At 37.1% G+C, this 23,947-nt stretch overlaps 1 protein-coding gene across 6 annotated transcripts in view; it reads right to left on the bottom strand.

The window, feature by feature from the left end:
• Positions 1-894: 894 nt before the first annotated feature.
• STK26 (serine/threonine kinase 26) overlaps positions 895-23,947 on the bottom strand; it is a 33,605-nt gene continuing 10,552 nt past the window's right edge. Inside the window, exons 3-13 of one of the 6 annotated variants that reach the window (XR_005830924.1) lie at positions 18,011-18,241; positions 11,834-11,890; positions 10,047-10,155; positions 9,796-9,953; positions 7,090-7,275; positions 6,285-6,445; positions 5,531-5,624; positions 4,995-5,057; positions 4,767-4,903; positions 3,331-4,228; positions 895-2,272 (exon numbers count right to left, since the gene is read on the bottom strand). Coding sequence is in view for 4 of the 6 variants with exons in the window: in XM_040614259.1 (XP_040470193.1) it covers positions 4,204-4,228; positions 4,767-4,903; positions 4,995-5,057; positions 5,531-5,624; positions 6,285-6,445; positions 7,090-7,275; positions 9,796-9,953; positions 10,047-10,155; positions 11,834-11,890; positions 18,011-18,241 (1,221 nt within the window). In the remaining 2 variants the exon portion in view is untranslated. Of the gene's footprint in view, positions 2,273-2,308; positions 4,229-4,762; positions 4,904-4,994; positions 5,058-5,530; positions 5,625-6,284; positions 6,446-7,089; positions 7,276-9,795; positions 9,954-10,046; positions 10,156-11,833; positions 11,891-18,010; positions 18,242-23,947 lie in introns of those variants that run through there. The other 5 variants (XR_005830925.1, XM_040614259.1, XM_040614261.1 and 2 more) reach the window with 5 other exon arrangements.

Raw genomic sequence — 23,947 nt, 5'->3', positions numbered from 1 at the left:
GTATATCCCAGAACAGACACACAGTCCCACACCAACAGGGATCAGCATACAGCCACACCACCCGATCTCCAGGAGCTGCCACCTCCGGCATTCAGGACTACACTGGGAAAACAATATTGAAAAGGAGAAACAAGAACTTAGGAACTATTTTGGGTTTTTTTTCCATTTAATAGAGAGCACAGCGTGTGCACTGTGCCTTAGCACATCCTACACGATGGTCAACAATAGCAGAGGAACAAAGCAGCTTGTAAGTGACAGAAATTAATGTCACCAAGCTAGATTCATTCACTGCATGAACCGGCTTTCTCGGGACCGGCTGAAATAGAGGAACAATCGCAGTAAGCAGTGGTTTACATGTCAAGGAACAACTGAAAGAACCCTTGAGTGAGTCCTTCCTCATGGTTCCCACTCAGTCTTAATCACCCAGGAGAGGCAAGAACATCTATTGTGTTTCACTAGGGAAGAAAACGAGGATGAAGAAAGGACATGGGATGACCTGGTCTGCTGAGGGTGAAAGACAGGTACCCAGAAACTGTAAACTTTCATGGCCCTTACACAAGCAAGGATTATGAAAGGGGGCACAGCAGCATTACAGTGTCAAAACATGAAGCTACTCAGTGCATTTAGACTGAAATAACAGGTTCACATAAGATACATCACTTACAGATAAAGCTAATCTTAAAATTCAGACGCACGATGTTCAGCACCTGTTTCGGTAGAAGTGCGCGCGTTAGGATACAAAAAGAAGCAAAATGTACACAGTATACAAAGAACTTCAGTTTGGAGAAGCACTAAGACAGGTTTCAGTGTATTTACCTCATCTCTGTATTAAGCGTTACTACATTTATTGGCAAAATGTGAAATAAGACAAGCCAACATACATACCACTAAAACTTTGCAAAGAAAATAATTTTATTCCAGTGTTAAGTCATAAAACAGCGTGATAAAAATCAGACCTTTAACAATTGCTAAACTTTGTGCAAACACATTAAGAACCTAGGTACTCTCCTATTCAGCTACAGACATTCAACTGAATGCAAGAACAGGTGGTTACGTTACTACATGCTTACTGTACGGAGTCATACTACAGGAGTCAGAGACCACGGGTTTTAAGAATGGTTACACTGCTAAAGGACTCACCTACCCAAGAACAAATACATTTCTCTATTCTGCGATTCAGACTACTTTGACAAGACTACTTCAGTATCAATTCTTCTCAATCTACAGTGGGAAGCCTAGCGAACCAAACAAGCGAGAAGATGGTGCCTGCATGAATATTTTGATTTATCTTTCCGTTAGCTATCTGCCAGCAACAGAATACTGCTGATTAAGTTACACAGTTCATCAATAACTAACACACGGTGGGGAAAAAAGACAACTGTTCTCTAGGAAACCAGTAATACAGATAGCCATTCTTAAGAGTTATAGTCATATATAGTTATGCTGCACAGAGATTTTAGGTGCGGAAATACCATATGCAGTACAATAAAAAAAACTTCCTGAATGGACTGTGCTGTAAGAGAAAAAGGCTGTATTATACACACACGGGTGAGTTTTTCCCCACGCTGTCCTGCGAGGTAGGTATACATCCCACCCATTTCACCGGAAAAGAAGAGGCACCATAGGTTCAGCAACTTGTTGAAGTCATATCACAAACAGGACAAGTTCCAATTTCCCAATTAATTCACTAACCCTACCTACCTAGAATCATTTACAGAGTTGCATAGATTAAAGACCCTGTGTCAACAGGATAGAGCCACCAGTTACAAAATTGGGAGGAATTCCCATCACCTCTCCCCTCGGTCTCCCACATAAAATGAATGCCTTAAGGGAAGCGACATCTAAGTAAAAACATTTTTAAATTCTGAGAAATCTGGATGGAGTTCTTTAAAATGAAATCTGGGCTGAGACTGCTGAAGGGAAAGCCGAGGTAACTGTGGCACAGGCATTTTTCTACCTCCACTCCACAATGACAAGTTCACAATGACATCAGAGCGTTCCGACACCTCTACCATGTTGTCACTAGCCACGTGTGTTCATCTGAGCACACAGATCCTGAAGACTCCTCTTTAGGAATGGAATCAAACTGACCCCTGGGGTTCCTCCATCCATTCCCTGTGGCGTAGCAACTAGTAGGTGTCCTCCAGACAAGAACAGCATGGGGTGGGGGCCCAAACTTTTTCAAAGCAACCATGCAACTCTGTGCCAGGAACACCTTTCTTGAAGTAGAACACAAGTTTGTAAGAGGCATATCCACACCTCTGCACAGCTACTAAAATCCAAAACAGAACAACAGAACAAGCTCATGAAAGTTTACAGAACTTAAATATTTATTTTTAAACCATTTAACCCCCCCCAAAACACTGAAATAAGCTTCATCTATAAACAGATTTACAAGACTAACAACTACAGAAGCTAGAGGAGCACTACAATTTGTTTCTGTGATGCAGTTATTTTGTAAAGCTTCAGATCAACTGTATTTACAACTTTTGCTGCTTTTACATTTATAAAAATATTTATTTAATCCATAACATTGTTTTCAAAAACTATTTCCAGACTTTTTTTCTCAGATATAAATTCTAATTGAATTTCAGTTATATAGCAGATGAAAGTTTTAAACAGAAACGTTTTTTTAAAATTAAAACAAGGAGTTAAAAGTAATTTTTTTACAGTGTAGGCACCATTGAAAATAATTGTCCTTGGCATATCTAACCACCATCTCTCACAAGTGTCCTTTATATAAAAACGATGTAATGGCAACATTTGACTAAAAATGCAGTATTTACTTGCACACCATTACTTTTTCAATATTTGGCAGATATATTTCAGATTATTTAAAATGACTTTTGTGCAAAAACAAAATGTGCAGGTCTGAACCATAAAATAAACACACCCAGCTTTTATCAAAAATAAATTTACACCAACAGTTCCACAACTAAGTATTGAAAAACAATCCCAGTTCAAAACTTCAGCATAATATACATACTGGGTTGAAAAAGGGAAAAAAAAAAACCCCAAAAGAGAAGATATTACCCAACTAGCAGTACCATAAATATATAACTGAAAGCAACTTTATAGTCTTACCTACTTCTTATGGAAAAAAAAAAAAATCACTCCGTACTGCACAGTACTACCTTTTTGTGAAAGAATATCTATAACTCCGTTATTTGCATATTAACTGGTAAATACATATTTAAAATACACTTTCAGAAAATTATAAACAAATTATGTTGATGTACTGTATTTAACGTACTTAAGAACAAAAATGTGTATAAATATCTTACAGGAGAAACAACACCACCACACAGAACGCTGGTGTTACACTTATACCTGCTTGTGAGGTATGTATCATGTGACGCTCGGCTTCTCTGGCTCCCTTCCACCCAGGCATGTATACTCAGAGGAAAAAAATTAAATTAAGTTAAACTGGACTTCAGGTTTTGTCCATTATTGCCAAAAGCCCCACCCCCTCAACTGTATTGCTCTAAATTTTCCTACCATGATGATATAAGATTGAATTACTACTTCAAAACCTGTTCTAAAAGGTAATACATATACTGTACATCAGGATACACCTGTTGCTACATATCACCTGCAAACTATTGACATATTGCTCTCAAATATATTTAATCATAGAGCTGCCTAAAATACTGTACCAATTTAGAATTATCATAGATACTGTTGCAGGTTTTTCAGGGCACGATAACTATATGCTGGTTGAAGCAGGTGCTACAGCAATACCCTTGCCACTACATTACATGTTTTGAATACGCTTGTGAAAAAGCTATTTTCTCTGAAGCTTGTTAGTGATTTACAAAAGTTTAACTCATGAATACAAAAGACCTGTACATCCCCATGTACAGGAACAAAATAGCATCAAAACATACTGTACTTGCACTTTCTATTAACTAAAGTAATGGTTATTTCTAAAAGCAAAACTGCACCTCAACATTTATCAGATTAAACAGGTGAAACTACAATATTAAAAGTTGTTCTTTACAAAATAATTTCCTGAAAATATAAAACCATGTGCACTGCCACAAAATAGTTGAGTAGGTTCTTTCAAATCCTCAATCACCATCAATATGTTGCAAAGATCCAAAAGGCACAAGGAGCTCATGAGCTAAGCACTGCCAAGCTTGAAGTAGTTTTGGTGGGTTTCACTGGGTCCATACGAAACAGCAGTCAATTATGTGAAGTTTCTTAGGATGAGTCATTAACAGAAAATCTATGGATAAAAAAATGCAAGTAAGAGTTTTGTTAATTATATTGTTTCAGCTTGGCTAACAGCACATAACTGTTTGCATCATTAAACTCATATATGCCTTCATCTCAACAGTTTATAGGAATAAAACCCCATCAGAAGTGACATTCTAAAAAAAAAATAAAATTGCTACAAAGAGAAGTTAAACGATTGTCCTGCTCCCTTACTGGCTACAAATATGCTTACAACAAAACTGCAGGCTAAATTAAAGGAAGCAAGGTATAACAACTACAGTAAAACTGCAGCACTAGACCAAACAGATACAGTAATTGTTACCATTAGTTTTAGTCTCAAACAGAAGTGTTACTTCTAACTACCAAAGCTAAAAGTTTAAAAGCACGGGGCACAGAAGATATTTCACTTAACGCTAAAGCACTCAGATTTACCCAACGTAGGCTGTTCAGTGTCAGCTAGCCTTGCCAGTGCCTAAGTTCTTACTATAACATTTTTCTTTTAATTTATTTTTTTTAAACAATGAATACAAAAAAATTCCTTAACTTACTTCTGAAATTTCTCCATAAGTTTCTTCACCATTTTATCTGTGATCCCTGGACACGTTGCTTCTGCCACATTGATGCTTTTCTCAAGTTCCTCAATTGCTTTCTTTCTGCTAGCATTATTTGTGTCCTGCTGTTTGAGCTGGGTAGCAAACCAAAACAGATAAAACTTATAAAAGTTATCAGGCATTGGGTAATATTTTCAAAGAAGTTTTTTAAGTCAAGAGGCTTACCTCAGCAAACACAGGCGTGATTATCATAGTTAAACAACTCAGGGTTTTAACAAGATCCTGATCCTGAAAGTTAACAAATAAGGATTACATTAGCATATTCCTATACAACATATACAGTGAATTTAACACAGCACATGTGATTTTGGAAGTTCAGTTAAATTCAACAAAGCGCTTGAAATATGTTACAAAACCAATCAAGGCCCAATATATCAAACATTATGTGATATGGAAACAGATGCCTGATGACATATCTGAAACAATATCATATATCATCAGAAAAACAGTTCAGTTTTTCCTCTCTAACATTATACACGTCTTGAAAATTCACATCTCTACGAACAGATACTGATCTATTAGTATGCGGTGTATTTCGCACTGAAGGCTGACATGGGCATATCACTAACAAGCATCATCTCTTGAACTACAAAAATATAGTTACTTCTTATGAAAAGTGAGTAACTGCTAAGTTTACCACTATCTTCCTTAAACTGGCTTCAAAACCAGCACTTAGAAAGAACTCTTCAGACTGCACATACCGTCCCATTCTGTAGCTTCTTTGCATCTGGCTTCTTTCGAACTGTTGTAAAGCTCCACTCAGGATGCGAGTTATTTTCTTTGTTACTGGACTCCCTGAAGGAAAGGGATACGATGTACATAATACTAGCCACAACATAACACTAAGCAAGCATAGGTAACCCAAATACATTATAAATCTCTATGGATTAGTTCCACATTCCTTAAAATAAGGAAACTGGGTATCGAAGCATTAACTGAACTTTAAAGAAAAACAACTTGAAAGGCTGAATAAACTGAAATACCATCAAAGCAAAGAGAAGATGTTATCTACACATAAAGCCTACCTTCTCCCATGGCATCCCATTTAAAGTTACCTGATGGCCAGAAACGCAAGAGACTTACAGAAAGTATGTTCCACAGGCATTGTACAAACTTCTTCACACACCTCACCCTTGCTCTGCAATGTTTCTAATTGTGATTCATTGGTTTTGGTACAACCACTAGCCTCAGACTAGGCAATACACAGAACTTAAACAGAACTGAAATTGAGTTCAGAGAGAGAAAGCTTAAAGAGATAATGAGCGCACAACTTATGTATTAGTCTTTAGGGTCATAAAGGGGTTTTCTTGAAAGAAGCCAATGAAAAACATACAGAACAGAGACAGATGTACAGAAGAGGTGTTAATTACAAAGAGAAACTGCAACAAACCTACTTCAGTAACATTATTTAAAAAAGAAAAAAAGAAAAGGAGACTAAACTGAAAAGAAACTTACGAATCTGAACCATCGGAATCACTTTCATCACTACTATGTCCCTCTGCTTTCCATCTCTTAAACCTATCAATCAGTTCTGTCAGATATGAAGTCTTCTTGGCATTTTTCATAATGAATTTGTGCTTCAGAAGTTCTTTTGCAGTGGGACGCTGAAAGAAACACTTTAAATATTTAAAGTTATGCTAACATTTCATGATTTTAAATGTTAATAAGGGAGATTTAGTAAGACAACTGACTCCTAAAGCTAACTCATAAAGTATCAGGAAATTACTGAAACAGGAAGTCAAGAAAACCAGTAATCCACATTTACAAGCACTCTAAAAATATGATCAAGTCACACACAGACTATACTCCTTACCCTTCTATGTTAGAAGGTACACACCCAGGAAAATGACTAATCAAAATTGTCCAATGCAACGTTTCCTTGTAAGCAGAATTCAGACAGGCAGAAAAAGTTCTGCCGGAGGGGAAAAAAAAACCAAACCAAAAAAAAAGATTCTCTCCTCTGTTAAAGTTTCTCTTCTGACATTATCCTAGGTTTGAGTGCATTTTAGGAAGCTGTCCCTGCCACCATAATTTCTTTCAGCATTCTCCCTCCTCCCTTCAGTATTTTAAACAAAAGACACTAGGATGGAGACACAGTTACTTAAAAGCACCACTACCGTTTACAGTGGAAAGTACACTCTCTAAAATTATTTCAACTATGACGTGCTACACCAGCAAAATACTTCACAAGCATATGAGAGTAGAAAACAAAACCAAAACGTCTATACACACACACACACACATATATCTCTCTACTCACAAATGTTGGGTCCTTATTCAGACACGCATCAATGAATTCTTTAAAAGGTTTACTGAATTCTCCTAATAACGTCGGAGGATTGTTTTTCGGAATGAGAAACAGAACTCTCATCGGATGCATATCAGAGTTGGGAGGCTCCCCTTTGGCTAGTTCAATAGCAGTGATTCCCAATGACCAGATGTCAGCCTGAGAAGGGAAAAGTTACTTTTAGTTCAAAACTAAGTTCAAAATATTGTGACTAAGCATTTAATAACTGAAATCTTCACATATACTTCATCTATCTATAAAATTATTTTTGCTCTAAGTAGACAATGCACAAAGATTCCTTTCTAATACTTGAAGGCTATAATTCCCAAAGGCCTGGCTGACTTAGTCTTTAAAGACAAACACCTACAACATCACTTTTATTGCACACTTGCTGTTGCAACACTGTCAGCAAACGCACCTAAATGCACTTGCTTTTGGAAAAACCTTCAGAAACATTAATCTCCCTCTGATTTTTTTCTACATAATGAATTACACATTGCCACTAATTTCCTATGCCCAATTCAGATTTTTGTCTAGGTAGAAAAACTGCATGCCGACGGTACTTTTTAAACTGTAGATGCACTGAGGTATCCAACCTTTTTAGAAACCTCACTCTAAAGGAACAAAGCAGAAAGCTGAATGAAATCCAACAGGTGATCACTTCATTTCTTTCCTAACAGCCTGCTTGATGAATTTAGCTAGAAGATGATCAACCAGTTAGACCTGAAATACCAAGTTCACAGTGTAAGTTTTTGAAGAATAATGAAGTGGTATTTATTTTAGCTAAAGGTAAGCATTATAAAAAATTCTGTCTTTCTACCAAAATACCTTATGAACTATAAAATTATTTCCCAATTTAGAGATTTTTCCCAAGTGAAATATACATTACTTGCATCTTCTTAGATGAGCTACAATAGCTATTAAGGTCACTAAAGATGCTTCTAATTAAAAAGTGGCTGGCAATGGTTGACTACGCTTGGCACAGAAGTCACAAATCGAAGTTGCCCATAGAGTAAACAAGAGTTACAGTTTGCAACTCTCCAATATTCCTTTCCTATTCACAAGAACTAAAATACCTGCACTTAATATTGAAGAATTAAACTAGTTCACTGTTTATTACTGAAATATCATAACCAACAACTACATGTTGGAGCAAAATGTCTTGAAAGAAGAGATAGGGCTTGTAAATCTCTACCACTGCAAAGATGTATGAATTTATTTTTTATTTTCTGTCATTTTGAAGTAGGGACAGAAGGAGAAAGGTTAGAATTCAGTCCAGGTGCCAAAATACGCATCAGTATTAGTCTAGAAATTGAAGTGTATCCTGTCCAAAACCCTTCTTCTGTCCTACCAAAGGCTTGCATCTTCTGTGCTTTCCCACCAGCCTTTTGGCATAGAAAGAAAAGGGAGAGGGCACTGCTCTCACAACATATTGAGGCGATATGGAAGGCAGAAGATTAGGTTGCTGGGAGAACATAAATGAGGGGTGATACAGCTGATTTATACACAGGGCAAGCAGAGACAAATTATTCTCAATTCAACCGGACTACACGCATTTTCAAAGCAGGGTAGAGTCCTTTTCCAAAATGCCCCGGGGAGCACGTTACAGTTGCACCACTGAAACCCTAAACATGAGAACTACAACATAGTCTTTCTTATCAGCAAGAACCCTTGTGACATGTACAAAAATGCCATCAAATCTGAAGGATCTTGGGAAAGTCTCCTGAAGTGTGAATATCTTCAAGACATCTCAGATATTCAACAGTCTTTTCTTTATGTGCACATCACAAGTACAGTTACAGTTGAGAAAAAGATTGTATGAAAGTATTACTTTGCGTATACCAAGATTTTTAGATTTCTTGCTATCTGAAGTTGCATCCACAGGGTGTAGAAAATCCAATGCCAGCAAAATACACTGCCATTTCACTAGCCATACATAGGTCATCTTGTAGGTATACACACGGGAGAAGAGGGGACTGTTCCTTCTTATTGTCACTTCTAGCAGCAGTTCCCAACCATCAGAACAACATGGCAGAGGTCTGGTTTTCTACTGTTAGTTCACATAAGGAAGCTCTCCTTTGCAACCGGTCATCCATCAACAGCTCCCATGACAACGAAATGTACAAGGTACTGTAATGCTACCACAGCTACCCATCAAGTAAATTTTTTTGCTCCTCAGGATCAGTCACCTGTGCTAAAATCTTCAGCATTACACAGGTCCTCAGAAATACCACTGAAGAAATTATATCCAGAGCTGTTTCTAAAAATCTGAGGAAAGAGTAACATTTCAGCCACCATCTTGGCTTTAAATAAGCTGATAAGTTTTGATGGCATTCTAATTTGTGAAAACTTTACCACTGTTTGAATTAAATGCAAAACATTGAATTGAAATTAAAAACAAACCAACCAACTAACCCACAACACTGAAAGCATCCAGGGAGTTTCTCTGAAAGACTCTTGACTAGAAAGTATCATTTTACTTAGTGATTTGCATGTGTCTTGCATGCGAGTACAGTGACATATAATTACTGTGTAAGAACAATTCAATTGTACCTTTAATTTTATTATTTGAAATCCACTTTTTTTTCTCCATGCTAATAGAGCTAAAACCACAAAAATCAAAGGCATTTCTGTTGGATCTGCAGATACACAGAAAAGGTATTCTACTTTCATACTTACTTTTGAATCATACGCTGACTGCTGAATAACTTCAGGTGCCATCCAAAATGGAGTTCCAACAAAGGTATTCCTCTTAATTTGCGTGTCTGTCAGCTGCCCAGCAACTCCAAAATCAGCAAGCTTAACATCACCTTGCTCTGATAACAAGACATTGGCAGCTGCCACAAGGGAAAAACATAGTATCTCAATTAGAATACTGCTCTTATGATTTTTAAAGGCTTTAACAAAGTAACATTTAAAATGTTATGCACCTTTTATATCCCTGTGAATTTTCTTCTCTGAGTGTAGGTAGTCAAGACCTTTCAAGATTTCCTTTAGCATGGTAGCAATCTGGAACTCGTCAAACGGGCCAGCACGCAGCTTTAGAGAAAAGACACATTAAAATAATTTTAGTCTTGTATCTAATTTTTGCCTTGTTATTGATTTAATTAAATCTTAAACTTGAAAGATGTTTTTAAAGAACTAACAGAATTAACGGAATATTTAATAAAGTATGTCAACATTCTATCAGAAACAGGTGCCAATGGAATGATCATCTTTACATGTCCTCTATTGATAATACATTGAAAATGCTGGTACTTTTCTACTGCATACAGTATGCACTCCCCTCAGCACGCAACGCACGTGAAAAGCTTAACATTAAGTTACAGTTTCTTACAGACAGCAAACACTGCAGACTGAATTTTGCACTTTAGATTAAGCAAATGAAGAAATTCAGTTTATTTCGAAATAAATTAGTCTATTGACTGTGGGTTTTAAATTTAATGATGCATTTTTTCTTCTTGTTCCAGCATTTTTGATACCATGCTTGCTTTTGCATCAAGAACATAATGTGCTACTATAAAGTTGCTAGTATGGAATAAGTGTAAGCTTTGCACATTAGAAAGCTATGTAAATAAAACAGAAGCAATTAAGGTGGGTGATTCTGCTATTAAAAAAATATCAACACAGCACTGAAACAGAGAACACCATGAAATTATGGTATGGCAAAGTGAGGTAAATGTGGCAAAACTTAAAGTTTTATTCTTCAGTGGTTTCAATGTCACTAGTAAAGGCTATTTCACAATTTCTGACCACTATTTCTGACAACTCCACAATTATTCAAGTGTTAAGAGTACATATGTCACAGCTCATTTCTCAAAAAGACCAAGTTCCAGAGCTACAAAGTACTACATGCTACACGTAATTACTATGCTTTTACATTCCTGTAGCTGAGTTGATGCGATGTAATTTCATTAAGAAGTTTAACTCAATTTGTGAAGTGAAGCACATACTTCAGCTCTTGCAGACAGGACCACTGTTAGCAAATATATAATTAACACACCATTCTGTAATACTGAAGACATGACATGTTTCCTTCACAATCACACAAACAAAGACTGAGTTGTATTATCTTACAGGAAAGGGTGGGCCTCTACGCTTTACAGCTGAGGCAGAGCTGTACTGAAAGTATGGGGAAACCACATCCATACAGTGAACTGTGCTCTTGTACTCTCTAAGCTACATCCCTCATGAATGCTGCACTATCTTAAGTAAAAGGCACTTTCACGCTTAACTGAAAATACCTGAAAATGGAAAATCCAACACCTTTTAACCAGTTAAAACTAACCAGACTCTGTGGGCACACACTTCATTCATTCCTGAGACCCAATCCCAAAGGAAACATTTTTTTATTCGAGTGTAATGAATTCTACCAGGGGGAGGAGATATGGGAGGGGCTGCCAACATAAAACCCCAAACCCACCACATACGGCAAGAACAGTACCTCTCCTCATACTAAGAAAAAAAAATTGCCTTACATTTGACTGAGAACAAATGGATGCTTCCTAATGCTTAGGGACAAACAGTAAAAACAAAATTCAACATCAATTAAATATAACAGAATTATCATTCAAATTCACACTTTTTGGAGCATTACAATGTAGCAGTGATGTGATTAGCAGTTGCCTCCAGGGACTAGATTATATATAAACAGATATGAAAGCACAATGAAACAAGGTTCACTAGTACTTATAATGCAAAAAAATCATATACTTACAAGATCCAAAGCTGACCCTCCACCCAAATATTCCATTATTATCCATAGTTTTGTGCCCTGTAAAGGAAGGCATGAGGTGTTAGAAGTCCAAGGCTGCCACAGAAAAAAAACCCCATGTATTTGAATAGACTACCAGCATACTATTAGGAGAACACAAATGCAGAGTCCCATTAATCACCAAGTTACAGGTAATTACTTCTTGTATCACACAGCTCCTGTGCAAGTTGTCTAAATATCAATTAAATTTTAACTTCTGTATTTAAAAAAGCAACAAACACCACCACCACTCCTCCCGCCAATCATTTTCCAGTGACACCTAAAAAAGTTCACCCAAAGCAACAGAACTTCGAGAAGAAAGTGATTTGGTGGTGGTTTAAGTTTAAACTAAGTGTTTAAATGTAAGGCTGTAGTTCTTACGAAAGACTGTCTTTGCATTACAACTATTTATTCCAGCCATTTGTGATATAGAAGCATTACAATAGGAAACGTTCTTGTAACATCACCACACCTCTCATCTCAGGAAAATACTTGGAACTTACTTTAATTTTGAGCAAGTGAGGGAGTATGAACACGCTTCAAAGACAACAGAAATGTAAAGCCTAATGGAGGCAGCTGCTAAGTGCCTCTTCACCTACACGGTAACTGGGCAAGTGTGTATCTAACATGCCTACAAGTGTCAACTTGAAGTTGTCAGATCCATCAAAAAGCGAGAACTGATAGCCCTTGAATATGCTTGTACCTAAGGACTTACAGCCTACCACAAAACATGCTTGCTACCCTAGGGGCAGCTCCAATTTTCAGGTACAAAGCTGCGCAACCACCAGCCAGGAGAAACTGCACTGCCAGACTTGGAACCCTACAAAAGTGCTCAGGTTTCTGAAGTTTTCCAATCAGAGATTTGAAATCAGCCACTAAAAGGTCGAAGATAAGAGCAACGTAGTTCAATAAAAAGTATGACTTAAGGCACCTATCTTCGGATTATATTTTTTTAAATTATTTCTAGTAATATTGCAAAGTTCATGTATACTTTCACTATGGGCTATAGGTGAGTTTCTGTTTTCTTTGTGGAGATGTCTCTACTAGAATACTAGAACTGACAAATACTTCTAACACTGGTTTTTAGATGCTGACTTTGCCCTTGGTATGTAGCTGGTTCACAGACAAAACTCGAAAGACTTGGTATCAGATCTACAGAGTGTATGTTTCAAAACTGGGATCATCTGCTATTTGCTCGCCAGAGTCCCCTCACATTTCAGAAGAAACCAAAATATTAATCTGTGGGCTACTATTCTAAGTAATTCTGCAAATAAAAACATTTCTTGATTTCAAATAAAAACCATTACTAAAAATACTCAACTGAACCAGACCTGCTGAAGTACCACACATGCTGTTTAAATTTCCAACAAATATTTACTAGTGCTAGTTCCTTGTAACAGAGCACTAGCTTACTGGCAGAAGTATTTTTTAAAGCCTCCTACATTCTACATTGCATGGTTTCCCACCCTATTGCCTGACTGGTGACAGAAATTTAAAGAAAACTCAACAAGCAAATAAAGGTGCAGTTTCTGAAAGCACCGCATCCAATTATCTTAACAAAGTCGGCTCTATTAGATTTATACCAAATTTAAAAAACACACCATTTATGAGAGTCTATTCCAATATTATGAGATCAGCAGGGAAGGGCTGGCTAATTTTAGCAGTTTTTACAAAGCCCAACTTTGTCAGCTGAGGAGACCTGCAAGGAACTCCAGTTTAAGGCAAACATTGTGGTTACCGGACATGTTTGGAGGATTTGACTATTATTTAAAAACAGTATAGGGTGAAAATGAGTAAGTACCCTGTTTCTGAAATAATGTCTCAAAGAAACTGCTACTATCCACTGTAACCGGGTGTGGATATTTTCTAGACAGGCATGAACAACCTTTTTCCTAGCTATTTTTGGTCCATCAAGTATAAATAGACAATGTAGAATAAACAGTATCTTTAGATTGTCTCAGAGCTTTGCTGCACAAAGTGCTGTATAATACTGATGGAAGTCTCTGGACACTACTACAAGAGTTCTCGATATCAAATCTGAAAAACTAATAACTTCAGGCTTGTTTTAAGTGCAAAAGAAAAGAGCAAGCCCAGGTGGCTATAATATTTACAAGGATAGATATTTAAACTCCTCGGCTAAATGGCACAAATAGGGAAACCAAGCATAAAATTTCAGTCATGAGAAGATCTATCTCTATGGGATTCCCATGTAAAGTACAGCTCAAGTATTTTATCAAGCTTCACAAACTGGTGTAACCAAAACATGCCAGAACTAAGGTAACTTTTAATACCTTTAATCTTCATCATTCCTGAACTGATAAGTTAGTAATACATTTTGACAAGCCATTACGCTTGAGGAGAACACTCATTTTAGCTATCTAACCTAACTCACACTGCTGCGTTGCTATGCACTATCACTTTCAAGGGTACTCTCCGCAACCAATGTTTTATTTATTGAGATGTGATGTTAATTGCAATCAAAGTGCAATATGGGATGAGGAGGCAAGATCCTGACCTTCCACAAATGAGAACATCTACAGACATCTACATCAGGATTTAAAGTTATCTTATAGCTACAAAAGTTGCCTTAATACAGCTGTAAGCTTGTACATTTCTACAGGCATTTGTGAAACACACGATATGAAGTTAGAACATTTTACCACCGTACACAAATGTGTTTATTATGGTGCATTCTTTGACGATGTATTTGTACATCACCTACCAGTATGTTTAGAAAACAGTTCTGCTCTTGCCAGATACCCAATGAAAATTCGAGAAGAAAATTACTAATACCTAAGCTCCAAGATTAATTCAATGGGAAACTCCCATTCAAACTCCAAAATTCAAGATATACAGGTAACCCAAATTACAAAGATGTTGGGGTTTTGCACCTTTTTGTATCACTAACTGAAAACTGCCATCAGCTTTATTCCAAGAACCTCAAGTAAGTAGACCTTGCCACTCTGTACTAACAATAAGGTTTTTCAAGAGTAAAATATCCGGTAACAGACAAATAACACTGCACTGCTAGGTAAAAATATTAAGGGACTGTCCATATTTTTAAAATCACATGTACAAGTCAGATGTACAAGCTGTAGCTAATGAGCAGCTAGGCTGCAAACATAAGAGTATCTTACATGGCATCAGCTGAGCTGACTAAGTTACAAATTAGTAAGTCAAGTAATGAAATAAAGACACTCTTCCCTTCCCCCTTTCAGCAGCAGGAGCATCTGGAAGAGCCTGCATGTAGCTGGTAAGCCCTGGGCTCCCTGAGACTGGGCGACTCCATCCTGTTCAGCCACAAGCCTAGCTTTGCATCCTAAAGTGCAAGGAAACTGTAAAGCTGAAGAATGTGTAGAAAAGGCTGTACAAAAATAAAATCTCTCATCTGAAATGCTTGCAATTAGAAAACCCTCACAGTTAACATCTCTTCTTTTCTGTTTTAGTCATAAACAACTTTTAAGTATCAAATACGCTATCTCACCGGAGATAAAACTGAAAGTGACTACAAATTGATGACAAGAACCATCTGCTTATTCAAAGCTTACTTAAAATCGGTTTAAAAACAAGAATAAGTTACAACAGAAGATATTCTGTTACAGTTCAAGTGGATGAACTCAGGCACATATGAAAAACCTGAAGCCAGCACATGGTCTCAGCTGCAATTTCTTCAAAATAAAACCTATCAGATTGTAAGATTTAAACAAGATCTAGATTACTCAACTAAGGAATACCAATAGGTGTTGTAGGCACCCTGAATGCCTTTGCACTGAGGGCTTGCTTCGGTATAATCAGGAAAATATGAATTCTCTTTAAGCACTGCAAAAATAATAATAAAAAAAACATTTCTAATGGCACTCCCTAGAGCTTCAGAGAAACTTACATGTAGGATTAATATATTTTAGTAAATTATTTATATTCCATAAACATGATCTTAGAGATGGCAGACTGGCTCAACTGTTTTGTTTTCCTATAAAGAAAGATGCAAAGGAAAAAAAAATTCTCTGAATTTTTTAAATACCTTCTACTCACTGTATGCTTATGCTTTTTTAGCCACTATCTTAAACTATTTCTAGGAATATTTTCAGTGATCTTTATATATAAAGCCAAGTATTCACCAGCAAACCTATGGGACCACTTTGAACATGACCTTCACACTGGTCATATCCATAGGAAACTGCTATTAATCTCTGCAGCCTAGGACTTTGTTTTGCAAGTAGTAAGATGTCTTAATTTTCAGAATTTTACTTTAGTGTGCTTTAACCTTTAATTATACAGTCATTTGGTAGACAACTGTGCCTATTCCACTGCTTCCAAGAGATGTCTACAATATATAGAGAAATTAAATCCTCAGCAAAGTACTACACAACTAAATGCTTTGGCTGACACCCATTCTTAGAATAATAGCTAATAAAAACTTAAAAGCTATAGTGATTAAGTAAAAAATAAAATAATAGACTGATATAACTCTCAAAATACCTGTTATTACTAAAATGAAAAGGCAGCATAGAAGAGTCTTTGCACATTTAACAAAGCTAATACACTCTCCCCTGAGGAATCTCAAGCTGAAAGATCTAGTATTAGTAACCAAGGATAAATCTAGCCTAAGAAAAATGTAGAGCCAAGATACTGCTTAAACAGTACTTTTATTTATTTATTTTTAATTACAGAACTAAAAGTACTCATTTGTGGACATTTTTATTCATTTAGTTGGGGAACAGTAAGCAGTAGAATTCCCATTGTGCTAGTTTGGGATGAAAAACATTCCTGTGAACCATTTTTCAGTTTTTTGGGGTTTAGTTTTTTTTTAAAAAATAAGAATTTCTTATATGAATGGGAAAGTAACCAAAATTCCACAAACACCTCCCCAAGCTCCACACACAGAAGTTTTCCTTCCCCAAAAACATTGGAAGTGTGAAAAGCAAAGAGGTCAGCACTAATCTTTCAGAATTCATCCATTTACAATTGAAATGTAAAGAACTCACACAGTGGTAAAGAAAGTACATTTTTTTAAAAAATAAAAATCCCTAACCACAAGTTGATAGTCTTATAGCACTGACAGAATAACTATACTTAGATATCAAAGAAAAAGGGTAAAAAGTGAAAGACTTGCATGATAAGGCCAAAGACAAAACTACTGTGATGCACAGGTACTTAGGCAGATTTGCAACGCCGTTTTTGCTTCCAATACTTATAATGCCGTAAATAATGAAAAGACTGTTTTCTTTCCCTATTCACAAACAAAAAACAAAAAACCAAACAAAAAAAAACCCCAAAACCAAACCCCCCCATAACCAACAAAAAACAAACCCAAGCAAACAAAAAACCCACAATAAAACAACCAAACACAAGCAAACAAAAACCCACCAAGAAAAAACACAAGCCAAAAAAACCCCAACAAAAAAAACCCCAAACACAAGCAAACACCCCCACCCCCCCCCCCCAACTTCTAAGACAGCTGTAACTACAGTTAATACTTTAGCTTTTATTACATGGCTTTAGGTTTTTTTAAAAACATCTAAAACACGTATGCGCCACAGATCGTTTAAGCCATACTTAAGGTGATTATATCTGGACAGTTTTGCAAGTTGAAAAGACTTACTCAACACTTTTTTGGTTTTTGCAGGTTTTCATGTTTGTTTGTTTTTAAATTATACCTTAGATAACATTTCACACAGTGGTTACATAACTCTGATTATGTCAGTTTTACTTTGTCTCGGGCCTACAATGCTGCATAATTACCAGCACATCTCTACACAGTCCAGGGTTTCTTTCCATATCAGAGAAAGGGGTTTGTTTCTACAGGTAAGAAGGTGTTTTTTTCTTCCCCAGAAAGGCCACAAAATTGTGCTAGGGATTGTGGAGCGAGAAGAGAAAACCATTGTCCAAAAGCAACAGCAAGGCAAGAAGAAACCTCTATCAGCTCTGTTCATTCCCTAGCCATTTCATGCAAATTCCAGCATCAAAAAGCAGCAGCAAAAGGAGCAAAACAAAGTGAAAAGCTCTGTTCAAAGAAAAACAAAAACCTACTAATAAATGGTCAAGTTGGCATGATAACTCTTCCTCAATTTTGGAATTTTTTCCTAGCGGCATTCAAAACAACTGGGTGCTAGCAAATATTTGTGCAATATTATACATTACCTTTAAATATGATCCATAGTATTTTGTTACATAAGGACTATCACACTGACTTAAAACAGTTATCTCTTGCTGTATATCTTCTATTTCATCTTCTGCTTCCTCAAGGTCTATGATTTTTATAGCAACCACTTGCTGTGTCCGATTATCAATTCCTTTAAACACCTCACCAAAGGAGCCTTTCCCAATACGTTCCAGTTTTGTGAACAGTTCTTCTGGGTCTGCTCTATGGTTCTAGAAAAGAAAAAAAAGAAGGGGGAGAGGGGGGAAATACATGAGTTACTTAATTTACTTCCAAGTTATTGGCCCTCATTACTTCCCAAGAAGCACATCATCCAGATTTATTGTCACTGGAAGGCTCGCATCAGATAGAAGTCAGTGTGCAGGAAATAAATCTAATTCAGCTATTAGTTACCGAACGTACATTACGCAATTATGTCAAAGGTAAATGAGACTCACCAGGGAGGGAGTCAGGTACAAACCTCATTTCAGTTCCTCACATAACAACTCTTTAAAACGAAAGAAAAGAGCTGTTCTTAATATTAATCCTATCTGTTCAGTAATTGAGAAGACTGAGGAATGCAGTTACGGCACAGAAGCACTAACAGCATCACCCAGGCAGAAAAGGCTGGACTTTCTACCTGGCCAAGAGCCTTAGGCAGACAAAGCATCCTATCAGGCAGTGCAGAGCATCAAACAGTACGGAGCTAGCTGCAAGAGGACTCCACTACCTGATATTCACTGGCAGATTCTGAGAACTGGTAAGATCAGTCATCTTCAGGGCAGCTAAAAGCGCTGACAGAAGCAGAGCAGAAGGGGCTGAGAGATGTTCAAAGAAGGAAACAGCAGGCTGGAGCAGAGTACTGAAAGTGGGGTACTGACCAGAACTGGCTGGTATCACCCCAGCATGCCTTCAAAAAGGCAGCACAGAGCACCAGGCGGCATAGCACTGCTTGAGGATACCTGGCTTGGAATCTCTGTTGATTAACTACTCTTAAGATTGGCAGACTGATTATTATAGAAATATTTTAAATTTCTCAACTCCTTCAAGTAGTCACAAAGGAAACAAAAAGGAAGCAAATTCTCATTTTCCCTTCAAGATAAAGCATGCAATGTGGCCACTTAGAGAAACTTGTGCATCCAAAAACCACAGCAGTGACTACTGAGAGACTGATGACTTGTTCCACGGTTTAAGAACACAAACTTCAGACCATACTAAGAAAATTTAAAGGAGAGTGTTTTTTTTAAGAGGTAAGACAGACGTGCTAAGTGAACAGCCCATGCTTTGCAGAGCAACAGAAGTAAACACATTGCTGCTGTCAGAACTGGGCAACTCAATGCACAAATCAATCCCTGCTCAGCCAACATCTGCCCAAAAAAACCCTCTGATTCAACAGCAACACTTGAAAATATGAAAGATATGCTTTGCTTTGGAACTTTCTTGCACTCCAAAGCTCAGAACCAGCAAAAGCAGTGACAGTTTTGGCAAAAGCAGGCATTCAACCCAAGGCACAGATTACCCTACTTAACAAAATACTCAAGTATCAACATGAAGCTCCAGAAATCATCTTTATGCTGGCGTTCTTGCAAATGGATGCAAAAATCTTTACTGGGGAAAAATTAAAAATTACTTTAACCTAGTCCAAAATGGAGTCTCATTTCCCTACTGGGCTCTTATTGTCACTTCTTTCCTTCTACCAGAACCAGAATTTATTCCACAATATGGTGAGACAAATCAAGAAGCAGATTTAGCTAAGAATTAACTGTATGATTTGTCAGGTTTATTTTCAGCTGAATCAGTTCACTGTTCATATATACCAAGCTGCCATTTGTGCTATCACAAGAGGAGGGAACATGAAGTAGTATGGCAGTTTCATACTGATCTGTGGAGTTAAAATTTTTAGATTTTGCAAGTATATAAAACACACATGTGTTCTTGAGCAGTACATTAAAGCAAGAAGAACGAGGAATTTCCCCTTTGCCTATGATGAGCTCATTGCTATCTACTCCTTTAAAAAAAACAAATAAAAAAAAGCAAAACCCCCTGCCTTCAAGAGAAATAATTAGGCAAAAAATGTTGCATTTTCTTCTGTTGATAGATCCAGTGAAAGACTTAAAAGATGAACAAATGCATAATAACAGCAAATGAAAAAAAGAGGATGAGTACTACTTGGTCTGAAATCTGGGACAATTATTATTGTTACATATATATATATATATAATCTGGTAAAGAAAATGACTGAAGGCTTCAGGTACTCATAAAGCCTTTAGTTAGACCAAAAAATAACCACCAGTAAATCTTCAAACTTCCCAAAGATAGCCATATTGCCATATACTACTGCATCAGCTCCTGCCATCTTTTCATTGTTAAGACAAAAAAATAAAAAAGTAATTAAAAAAAATCTGAATTAAAAATCTATTTTCAGATGTGTTCCAAAAAATTATTGTAGGGACAGGTGTGGCAAAAGCAGCAGCATCTGCCACCCAGACTTTTCCTGCCGCTAGTTAAGCTGCTGGATTGTTATTTAGCTAGTTAGCTAATGTGTTCCTGAACTACCTTAGTTCCAAAAAATAACAGTTAAGGGTTAGTTCTCCATTTACAATAAATACAGACACATACCCCCCAAAACCAAAAGAGTTTAGGAGAGGACTGGCAAAACTTTTCATTAAGCCTAAAATACTCATCTTCACAGAAACTAACTTCATTTTGAGACACACCTGGAGTCTGGGATTCCTCAGAAGCATTCACGCTAATAGCTATTGTTGATTTGAGATGAAACCGTTAAACACTTCCAGACAGATAAAGGAAAAGCAGTTTAATCCAGCCCTTCACAATCAAAGAGCAACACTTGGGTTTTGCTTCAGGAGAAACCTTAAGCAGAAAATTCCTCTGGGCTTCTCAGTGGAAATGCACATCACTCGATCCTATACACCCACTTAACGGTGATCAAGAAAACAAGCCAGGCCTCCAAACTCTCTCCCCCAAGCTACTTCAGGTGAATCAGAGCTTTAAAGGCTATTTTAACTGCCAACAACTCCTAATGCCATTACACGGGAGTGCTGGAGTATAGGGAGGTATCGAGCACGGCTGGACTTGGAGAGGGCAGAACTCCCCGTACATCCCTGGGAAGGTGGAACAGAGGGGCATCAGAGGAGAACAAACTGTGTGGGACTAGAGGAAAAGAGTCACATCTTTCTGTTCTAAGAAAATCCTCTCACAGCGAAGTCAGCTTTACACCTTCTGTTATTCACCAAGGCTGACAAGGGACTGTAGGACACTCCAGGATAACGGCAAATATTTCTGACCAACTATGGCTAATATTGAGATAATGTCCTTTGCAAAAGCTTCAAACTTAGAACACTGCATAACTTAAAACATGGCCATAGAACAAAGACTGTGCATTTTGAAACACATTTGCTTTTATCTTTGTTAATTTTCTGTCTATCAGACTATTGTTCTATAGAAATGTTTTTCTACAACTAATTAAAGAAACGCCAACAACTTTAAAAGACTACTTTTTAAACAAAGGTAAATTTTATATAATGCAGTAATGCCTATGGTCTTTCTCCTGGTATAGAAAAGGATGGAGATGTATTTTACATAAATAGAAGTGTGTATGTGTGTACACACACCTGAAATATACACCAATAAATTTTTGCAGCACAGTTTCCAGCTAAACTTCTAATATGGTAGAAATTAGTATTTCTAACACTATTAACACTCCTGAGCAAAACAATCAATTATTATTCCCTGTTCTTTCACAGATCTTTCCTTGAACAGGAAAAGGTTTAGAAGCTTTGAAAGTTGCCTGCATCAATAATTGGTTTGTTAGGGTGTTGGTTTTTTTTAATAAATGCTGGTTTCTATTGGGCAGCAGATGGTAACAATACAGTAGGCAGTATATGGACTCCATCATCACCTCTCCAAAGACAACACCTATAAGCAGACAAATCAGGAAAAGAATCTACTGCTCTTCCCCTGCAAGCCCATTTCCACAGACAAAAGCTGCAACAAGTATGACAAGCACAGGCACATTCGCATGCCAACTTCAGTCTCTCCTGCATGAACAACAGTACCAGCACAAGCGTGATGACATCACAAGCCCTCTGCATAGCTCTGGAAGTCCACCATTTCACCAGTCCCGCACAACTATACAGCCTGCACTAGTGTTCAGTAAAATCTCTCCTCCTCTCTTATCCAACCATATGCTATTGCTGTATGTGTTTATATACACATATAGAGTCACAGGATCATAGCATAATTCGGTTTGGAAAGGACCTCAGGAGGTCATCTAGTCCAACTGCCTGCTCAGAAGTCCCAAATAAAAAACATTACAGCATAATTTTTGCCAGCATATCTGCAGTAATTACATCAACTATTCCACCAATACAGCTTATATAAGCATTTTCTTTTGATTCAAATAAACACAGCTATGCAGTGATGCCCTGGATGAATTCTGCTACAAGACTGACTGTCTGACTCACCTTCCCACCTCCGACCCTTTTAACATACCTGTTCTCCAAATTCTGCCTTCTTCCTAAGAAACAAAGTGAAAGCACACTGAATATCTACCTTCCAAGATTATATAGATATCTAATGACATACACCAGATTAGAAGAAACAGTATGTTAGACTGCTTCAGGATCTGTCAGTGCAGGGCAGCTCTTTTACAGAAACAGGTCTTCTAAGAAGGTTCATTAATGAATTTCATTAAAAGGTACCGAGTACAACTGGATGAAAAAACAAAGCTTCAAAGAATCTTGGACAGAGACTGAACTAATGCCTTGTCTGTAACAAAATAAAAACCTGGATCCTCTAGGTCCCCCCAAAGCAAATACATTTAACATAGCCTTGTGCAATTTCTGCTAAGCAGTCTGTCAATGTGAGAAAACATATCCTGTTGTCTTAACAGTATGTCTAAAACCTGCCCCAGAAATGCTGTTATACTATCTGGATTTTCAAGCATCTCCCAGGCTTTTTTTTAGAACAGAAGCTCCCCTAAAATTGTAGCAGTACTATAGAAGAGCTCACTTACATTGGGAGATGCTACTCAAATATGCATCAGATAAAGGTGGAAAAATTCGCTCAAAAGATTTTATAAAAGGTTGGCAAAAGAAGACCAGAGTGTCTACTCCTATGTTTTATAAGTATCCACTACTATGGCACCCTAATACATGCTGGTATCTTTGGAAGCCATCAGAATTACCTGTGTGTTTAAAAGACCATCATTTCAAGCACTGCACATGAAAATAAAAACCTGATCTTCATAGCCCGGGAGAAGTCAAAGGTAAACTGTAATGAAAAGAGCTATCTCGCAGAAAGTTTGAGGAAAAGAAGAAAGTTATGTTATGGCAAAATATTTAGAACCAAACCAAACACAACCCACCACCAAAAAAACGTGCCAGTAATTAATTTGTTGTGCAGTTTCAGTTACACTAGCATTAAAATGCCAGATGAGAAATGTATGCCAACTTGGTTGCTGAAGCCAGCATGCACTGTACCATTTCTCTTAAATCCCACTGACTGCACTGTGTGAATTATGTCTAACAATAAAATTAAATAGCAATTATGAGGCCTATTTTATTATTTGTGAAATCTCCGAGACATCTTTTATTGTCTTAAGAATGAATACCTGAAATACAATGAGTAAAAAAGACACTTGGAAGTCAACAAAGAAAAGCAGATTAAAAGTCAAGACATTTCATCTATTCTCAGTATTTATCTGACTTACAAAATACTGCATCTGGGTTGAACACATGGAAATCCTAGATAATCTGTCCATTCACAGACATTTATCTATTCTCAGATAATAAAGTACCTCTAAGTTTTTCTTCTGTCCAGACCCAAGAAAACCCATGACATTAAAAGGGAGTAAGCTTGGTAAACCTGAGAGGCTATGGGACTTAGAGCAATGTCTAAATCAACAGATGCATTCTTCT

The sequence above is a fragment of the Falco naumanni genome, chromosome 14, assembly GCF_017639655.2.
Source record: "Falco naumanni isolate bFalNau1 chromosome 14, bFalNau1.pat, whole genome shotgun sequence".
In the NCBI taxonomy this organism is placed as follows: domain Eukaryota; kingdom Metazoa; phylum Chordata; class Aves; order Falconiformes; family Falconidae; genus Falco; species Falco naumanni.
The sequence above is the reverse complement of the archived record's forward strand: the minus strand, read 5'-3'. Positions and strand labels throughout refer to the sequence as shown.